The sequence below is a fragment of the Durio zibethinus genome, chromosome 24 (assembly GCF_047325235.1).
Source record: "Durio zibethinus cultivar Kanyao isolate XHJ-2024 chromosome 24, ASM4732523v1, whole genome shotgun sequence".
NCBI lineage: Eukaryota > Viridiplantae > Streptophyta > Magnoliopsida > Malvales > Malvaceae > Durio > Durio zibethinus.
This window is the reverse complement of record NC_143185.1, coordinates 20,158,982-20,167,920: the sequence shown is the minus strand read 5'-3', so window position 1 is coordinate 20,167,920 and position 8,939 is coordinate 20,158,982. Positions and strand designations below refer to the sequence as shown.

At 35.4% G+C, this 8,939-nt stretch overlaps 1 protein-coding gene across 2 annotated transcripts; it reads left to right on the top strand.

Annotated features, from left to right (window-relative positions):
• The first annotated feature begins 634 nt into the window (after positions 1-634).
• Positions 635-7,714, top strand: LOC111317146 (BEL1-like homeodomain protein 2). 2 transcript variants are annotated; one of them, XM_022919527.2, is made up of 5 exons: positions 635-980; positions 1,290-2,748; positions 3,836-4,221; positions 4,940-5,000; positions 6,722-7,714. In XM_022919527.2, the coding sequence occupies exons 2-5, from the start codon at positions 1,405-1,407 to the stop codon at positions 7,403-7,405; spliced, it is 2,475 nt and encodes an 824-aa protein (XP_022775262.2). In that variant the 5' UTR covers positions 635-980; positions 1,290-1,404; the 3' UTR covers positions 7,406-7,714. The 2 variants fall into 2 exon arrangements, with proteins under 2 accessions (XP_022775262.2, XP_089609778.1); XM_089753652.1 differs by having other exon boundaries at positions 744-975; positions 6,722-7,677.
• Positions 7,715-8,939: the final 1,225 nt, after the last annotated feature.

The following is an 8,939-nucleotide window of genomic DNA, read 5'->3' as shown; positions in this document are numbered from 1 at the left end:
TGGTAGTTTGGATCACTGAGATGACCTTGTACTGACCTTATCTTTATTTTATTCCGTAGTTTGCGTTGGTTTCCAAAGGACGTCTATCAAAATTACAATAATAGCCGACTTTTTCTTCATTATTTTTTAATTTTTTTTAAATTGCAAATTGAAAATAAGAAAAAAATTATACATGCTATTTTTTAGATTATTTTGCATATGTTAAAAACTTAAAAATATTGAAATAAAAAATCAACTTAATTTATTTTTTTTAAAAAAAAAATATGTTTTTTTCCTAAAAAATGCCAACTTGTCTTTAATAATTTTAAGCAGAATTAAATATGACCCACAATCTTAATTTTCTAGATTAGGTTATTTTTGTAATTTAAAAATAAATTTAATAAATTAAAACTCAAGTCTTTGTTTTTATTTTTATTTTTGTTTTTCTCTTTTTCTTATTATTATTTTATTACCATGTCACTCTTTAATTTAATTTTTTTTCTTATTGTCAATTAAAAAACTAAAAAAAAATATAAAAATATAAAAATATTGGACAGAGTAAAAAGTAATGAAGAAGAAATAATAGTGGCCTCTTTTTTCTTTTCCAATTTCTCTCTCTTTTGAGACAGGGCAAAGTTTTTTTTTTTTTTTTTTTCAGCCTCCATTTTTTCTTCCCTCATTTCCATTATAAATTTCCTTTTACTATTACTGTTTTTTTTTTTTTGTCATATTCATATATTTCACCTTTTCTTTCCAACATGGAAGGGTGATTACAAAAAAAAAAATACAGTCACTACAGCAAAGAGCAACAAAGAGAAAGAAAAGGAGAGAAAGAGAAAGAAAGAGACGACAGACAGAGGACAACACATATACAAAGAGAAAGGAAAGGAAAGGAAAGGAAAGAAAAGAAGAGGGAGGAATTGAAGAAGCTTTCAATACCACAGAAGAGAAAACGATGTCTAAGAGCTTTACATCCTCTCAGACTCTGCAACTCTAGTAAGGTCTGCCTATATATACTTCTTTTTCATACATTAGGAAAAAAAACTTTGAATATGATAACCAAAGCTGAAAATGATAAAAGGGTTACAAGAAAATCGAAAAAATAATGGAAAAAGACCCAGTTCATGCCTTTTTTTTTTTTGGTTTTTGGGTTCATCCATCTCTCTTTATACCTCTTTTCTTTTTCTTGTTTTCCTTCACTTAACTGAGAGAATTTGATCTTTTCTTTCTGTTTTACTTTTTGTTTGATGATATAATTGTTTATGATGAATAACACTAATTTCAAGATGGGTGTCATTTGTTTTCCTTAGTGGGTCACCGATCCATAATTGAACAGCAAAGGCTGAAAGGAAGGAGAAGTGGGGGGGTCGGGAGAGGAGAGGAAATAAACAAGAATATGATCATGAAGAAGAAGAAGATATTGATATGGAAATAGCAACACCACCACTAGTCTCATCAATTCTTTCTCAACACTCGAAGACTCACCATCAGATTCCAATTCAAGGCAAGAGCAATAATTCTACAAATTCTATGTCCCAAGATTACCGCCAAGCAGCTGGCATCTTCAGCTTCTCGAATGGCTTCGAGAGATCAGCCGTCAGCCACCAAGAACACCAACAGCAGCAACAACATCACTTAGTACAGCAGATCCCGAGAGATAAACTAAGAGTTCAAGGCTTTGAGCCACCACCTCCACCATTAGTAGGGATCGAAGAGGAAGAATCAAGTCCTCTTCCTGTTTACGAAACAGCAGGTATGTTATCAGAAATGTTCAATTTTCCTTCAGGTGTGGCTGCTGCTGCCACCGCATCTACGGAGTTATTAGACCAGCCTGTACATCCTAATTATCGAGCACAAAGGCCACCAGGTAATACCAACGAGTGGTATGGCAACAGGCAACAAGGTGTTGTTGGGGGTTTGGGACAGTTAGGTGAATCAAAGGGTCACAATAACCGTGACAGTTTAGCTCAACAGCATCATCAGCAGTTACCAAGCATTAATGCCGACTCAGCAGCTGCCATGCATCTTTTCTTGATGAATCCGCAGCCAAGATCACCATCTCCTCCTCCAGCAACTTCTTCTAATACTCTTCATATGTTGCTTCCAAACCCATCTACTTCTCTTCACGGGTTTAATGTATCGGGTCCCGGAGGGGCTTTCGGTCCAAGCACTGTACTATCTCCACCTCAATTCACTTGGGTTCCTGATAGTTCTCATGAAGGAGGTAACACTAGTTCCCAACTCAACAACCCAAGTGAAATTGGAGGTGTAGTAGAAGGCCAAGGCCTTTCACTATCTTTATCATCTTCTTTGCAACACTTGGAGGCTGCCAAAGCTGAAGAATTGAGGATGGGAGATGGCGGGTTACTGTATTATAATCAAGGAGGGGGTTCTTCTGCTGCTGCCCAGTTTCAGTACAAGTATTTGGGTAGTCATCATCAGCCACTGCATTTGCAAGGTGGAGTGGGTCAAAACCATCAGGTTCATGTTGGATACGCATCCTCCTTAGGGATGGTCAATGTGTTGAGAAATTCAAAGTATGTTAAAGCAGCTCAGGAATTGTTAGAAGAATTCTGTAGTGTTGGAAGAGGCCAGTTCAAGAAGAACAAGTTTGGTAGAAATAATACAAACCCTAGTTCTAATCCTGGTAGTAGTGGTGCTGGAGGTGGTGGTTCCTCTTCATCAACAAAGGATCTTCCTCCTTTATCAGGAGCTGATAGAATTGAACATCAAAGAAGGAAGGTCAAACTTTTATCCATGCTTGATGAGGCATGTAATCTCTTTCTATTTCCCTCTTTCTTTTTCATCCTCACTCTCACCTTCTCTCTCCTTCAAGAGTCAAAGACCCAATACTTCTTTTTTCTCCTTTCATTTGTTGAGTCACCCATTATTTTTCAAATCAAATAGTATCAGTACACCACAGGGACAAATAGGAAAATTCCGGCCACGAATATAGTGAATATTTTAAATAAAAGAAGACCCAGATACTGCAAAGCCGGCTGGTGCAATAGGGTTCTATAGGATCTAGTTGGTAGAGTTTGATTACGCTTCACTTTGATTTTTCTATTTCATAAATGTCGTTTCACACTGATTGGATTATTGGGTGTGTGTTAAGCTATTCACTCTGGCGCTGTGGTTTGGTGGAAACACGAGAGACTACTATTAGGGGTATATGCTTCCAGCCATAATGACGTTCCTTCCGATTTGGAAGGTGACCATTAGCCCACCATAGTGCGTATCAAAATTATTGTGAAGCTACTGCTACCTGAGAGATCCATACCCATCATAGTAATATCTCAGGGAAAGCCATTGATATATATATATATATATATTATAAGTACTTGGGAAAGGGGTTGTTATTCCTTTTCCTTTCTTTTTTCTATATTTGTTTTTGTTTACTCATACAAGCCCCGGTCAATTCGCTGTTGCCTGTATTGGAGAAAGAGAGAGCGGAAAGGAAAAAAAAAAAACACAAGGATATTCTTTGTTCCCACTTCCCATTAACAATCCTTTCGCTGTACCAAGCTTTGATTAACGCATTTATTCTTTTTGGTTTCCTTAAACAGCAACTAAATCGTGTCCAATGATTTTTGGGGTTGTAAAATTCTGAAATAGGAACTTGCCATTGTCTTCTCATCGTCCGCTCTCACTTCCCTTGCCAAATCATGTCATTGATCATCAGCATTATTATTATATTATTGTTTTATCATGGTTGTGTAAATAAATCAGAAGTTTTTTGCCCTTTATAATGGCAGCATTGGGATAAGGACTTAAGGCAATTATCATCAGCATTGATATTTCATCGTAAACTGTGATTAACAATAGCAATGAATTATGGTGAAATTTATGGTTGCAGGTGGACCGGAGATACAACCATTACTGTGAACAAATGCAAATGGTAGTGAACTCATTTGATCTAGTGATGGGCTTTGGGGCGGCAGTGCCATACACTGCCCTTGCTCAGAAGGCAATGTCAAGGCATTTTAGGTGTTTGAAAGATGCGATATCAGCACAATTGAAGCACAGCTGTGAGCTGCTGGGTGAGAAAGATGGCGCTGGAACCTCAGGCATAACCAAAGGAGAGACACCGAGGCTAAGGCTGCTAGAGCAAAGCTTAAGACAACAAAGAGCATTCCATCAAATGGGTATGATGGAACAAGAAGCTTGGAGACCCCAGAGGGGTCTGCCTGAACGTTCTGTCAACATTTTGAGGGCCTGGCTTTTCGAACATTTTCTCCACCCGTACGTTGCCTTCACCTATCTCACAATTCTCTAACTCTAGAATCTGCATCTTCTTGATGAAAGTGGATAAGAGGGGGTAAAAAATAAGCTAAAATGCTGAACGACAAGCTATCATAAATAAGCATATGACATAATGACACTTTATTAGCTCACAAAATCCAAGTTTTTTTCACCTTCGTCATACTTTCTGATTAGCGTTTAGGGAAAACAATAATGCAGTGTCCTTGGATGTTGTCTCGTCAGCAAAAAGCTGTTAAAAGACCTTCATTTCCTCTCTGCTTTTTCTCCTGATACATTATAGCTTTTCATTGTCACTCACAGACACTGAAATTAGTTATTGAAAAACATCTTTATTAAAACATAATATCACAGGTGACAGGCCTTCTTGGCCCTTTTTTGTTATAAACACACCCAAACAAAAAACAAAAAGCAAACCAAACAAAAAAAAAAAAAACTTTGCTTTTTGTTTTTTGTTTTTGTTACTAATAATTAAAGAAGTGATATGCATGTAAATAATTAGAGATGTTGAAAGTAGTTGTCCTCTTTACTTCTGCAAAACTGTTGCTGCTGCTGCTGGTGATCTTTCTTCTCTTAGATTCTCACGCCCATGCAGGGAAAGAAAGAAAAGTTCAATCCCATCTAGCGGTACATAAACGTCTTTTCTCTTTATTCGGTTTTGGTCAAGGACTCTGATGTCATTTTCTGGTCTCGTTCTCAGGTACCCAAGCGATGCAGATAAGCACCTGTTGGCTCGACAGACTGGTTTATCAAGAAATCAGGTTGGTTCTCTCTCTCTTTCCCTTTAAGATATTTATAGATATAAAGATTTATTAAAGATTTTTGGGTTCTGAACCTGTGTGTTTCAAAAAGCAACACTTCACACTGATAAGAAGAGAAAAGGAAACCCATAGGAAGGAACCATGAGTAAGTTCAGTTGAGCTAGCATGGATTTGGGTTTTATTTTTCTTCTTCACCGATTTGAGAAAAAGGACAGACCTTTTTCTGCTTTTTTTTTTTTTGCTTTTGTGTTCCATTTAGAATTATATAAAAACCTTTTCCGTATGATTCTTTACCCCGGGACATAGATTCTGATTTCTGAAAACAAAGACATAAATACTGAATGGTGAAGGAACTTAGCAGATTATTTTTAAAGGGCAGAGAGAAAGTACGCAAAGATGAGACATGAAAGTTTGCAGCTTTGATTCTCTTTCTTTCTCTGTCATATCAAATAGCGGTATCAAACCCTCCAACTAAACAATAAAGCCCCATAAATATACCCAAGATCAATTTTTTCTATAGCAAAACATAAATGAAATTTTTTGGGTAAAATTTATAAAGTTTATCAATTAAAGTAATTGAATTAAAATTTTACTTAAAAAATTATAATTTATAGATTGATAGAATTTAATAAAAAATTAATAAAATATAAAAAATTGAATATATCATTTATATTTAATTAAAATTTTAATAAAAAATTATAGTTTATAGATTGATGGAATTTAACAAAAAATTAATAAAATATAAAAAATTGAATACATCATTTATAATTTAAATTTAATTGATACTTATTTAATAATAAAAATTTTATCAAAATTTTTATTAAAAATGATTATTTAAATAATATATCAAAATTTATATACTTATTTATTTATCAAAAACTTTTAATTTATTAATTTAAATTAATCATTTTTAATAATAAACTTCACGAATTCTATAAAAATATTTCATTTAAGCCTTATACGGTATTCTTAAAAAAAAGTCGTAAACTTTTTTAGGTACATTTTTTTTATTGCTCCAGCATAGTTATATTCATTTCATAAAGCTAGCTTTTAATTTGCAAACAGATTGTGTAATTAATACTTATTATAATCTGTTTTGAATGTTTGTTAATTTTAAGTGATAGTTCTTAGCATGTAGAGTTGTTCTCCACTGTTTTACTTTGCATGAAAGCCAAAATGGGAAAACGTGTGGCTGCAAAGTATGATAGGTATGACAAACACCTAATTCTAGTCCTATGTCTTTTATAATTTATAACTCAGTAATAAAAAAGACTGTGATTCCAGGTCATAAATGGAGTCCCCCCCCACCCCTTTAATCATTCTGCCTTTAGACTGTCAATTTTTTTGGAGCTTTCTATAGGAAACAGACATCATGGAGCAAAATGTGAGGGAAGATCTATAGCTGGCTGATGGGTAGTCCTGATAATTATTTATTACCTATTGTTTCTTGGAAATATTTGTAATTCTTTTATTTAGTTTTAAATTGTGATTTTTTTTGAAAAAAAAAAAGTATTAGATCAATCATGGACTTTTTTGTACATTATTAATGGTTTTCTGATCGAAACAAAACAAAGAAAAAGAAAGCATCGCTGATGCACGGTTTGCTTATAAGCATTGCCATTTTGTCTTGTTATGTTAAACTTGCCATTGATTTGTCTTTGCCTGGGATTTTAAATGCCTGTGGTGTAATGTAATGAAATTGATCGTATGGCTTTTTGCAGGTTTCAAATTGGTTCATAAATGCCAGGGTTCGGTTGTGGAAACCCATGGTGGAAGATATGTATCAACAAGAGACTAAAGAAGAGGCAGAAAATAATGAGAGAGAAAGGAACCCAAACAACAGTAACAACAGCAGCAACAATGCACAAATATCAACGCCTTCAACAACAGGATCAGCAGCAGCAGCAACAGCTGCCACAGCAGCATCAACACCAACAACGACAACAACAGCTACAACAACAACCACACCAGCAGGCAAAAGATCCGAAATCAATGCTAAAGAAAACGACCCTTCACTCATTGCAATCAATAGACAATGCTTCTCGGAAAATCAAGCAAAGCAGTGCACCCCCACTACCACTACCACCACCACCATTATTACTAGTACTCCCACCACCAACACCACTGCCACTGAGGTGGCGCCAACCATCTCCCAACAACCTTTCACCACCACCCATGACTCGGATATGCACCAGAGGATAGCTGGCGTCGATGACACGTTTCTTCGTGGCAGCATTGTTGCAGCGGATTACGGGACCACTCCTGGTAACACTGACATTGGTTCTACATTCATAAGGTTCGGGACCACGGCTGGTGATGTATCACTCACTCTAGGGCTACGCCATGCTGGAAACATCCCCGAGAAGAGTTCTTCTTTCTCAGTTAGAGACTTTGGGGGCTGTTAATTCGACATACACATTCCATAATATTCTCTTAATATAGAAAACAAGAATCCCAATTCCCATTTCTTTTTCCTTTTCTTTTGTCACCCTCTTTTTTTGTTCAATTCTATCAAGAAACAAAAAATGCATAACGATAAACGTAGCATTATGTTAGCTAGCTGTATTTGGCCTTATTATAATTGTATAGTAGATTGTTTTACTTCTATATGTACTCAAGGTTTTGTACCCTTATATTTTATTGAATAACATGAAATATTCATGGTTTTGAGGGATAGAAAGTGAGAGATATGATCATATATAATTGCTCCTTTCATACGTAATTGAGGATTATAGATTAACATATATGCTCTTCTGTTTTTGTTATTTCTACGATGGCGACAAATCTCCAGTGATTGGCCATTAATACACGCACCCATACGAAAATATGCAGAACTTTTCAGATTATATACTATTGAGAAGTGATGATAGCAACCAATCTATGATTGAAATAAGTGTCATATACGACCACATGGTGGAAACTGTAGATTGCAGATGGTGAACATGAATTTAATTAAGGCACTTCAATTATGGTTTCCTTAGTTAGGTATATGAACATTGGTTGTATTAATGATTTTGATATTTTTGCCAGATCTTGTAAGTTTGGCTTGCCAAACAAGACAGCATGAATTTTACTATCTGAAAGTAAGTTTTATGGAGCATGCTGCCGAAGAGATTTTACCTTACAATAGAAAAAAGAACAAAATGAATATATAAAAGAGCATTGAGGAAACAAATTGCTTCATGCATGCTACAAATTTAATGCAAATTTTTGTAGAGCCTGACAATTTCTTATGGTCTGGACGTAGCTACTACATTTATATTTTGCCTTATTCTAGAGTCTACTCCTAGGAGTGACTCTTTAATCCAATTACTTCAACTGTTTCACATTTGACTTTCTTCTATATAATTTCTTTCAATGTTATCTCTACCAAAAATCCAGACAAATATTAAGAAAAAGATAAACACTGCCCTTCTATTGATACACTGTGCGCCAGGGCTTAAGGCAAAGGAGGTGCGGCTGGTGTTGGAGATGTTCTGCTTCTGCGTGATCATGATGGAATAATTAAGGGGTATTTTTCAAGGTAATAGGTGTGAAGGATTCCAATTATGCTGAATTCATGACAATTAAGGAAGGACTCTCATTCTTTTCTTACTATGCTTGGTCTTGCTCTCACTTTATTATTGTTGAAAGCGGTTTTAAGATCGTAGTTGAACCTGAATCCCAGCATTTACAACTTCTTCTCCTATCTTTAGACTGCGGCCTCCTTTGTAAAAAAAAATTACGGTTCTAAGGGCTACCACATATTCCGTTGTCCCTTGGCGTACAAAGCTTATTCCAAAAAGCTTCAAATATAGGCTCAAAGGTTTTTCAATTCTTCATACGTTGCGTGAGCCCAACTCCGTTGCTCATATGTTAGCCAACTCGGGGGTCTCTCAAACTCTTCATTTTGTCACTTCCTTGTAACTGTTTAGAGTCTTATCTTTCACTTTTGTTTTG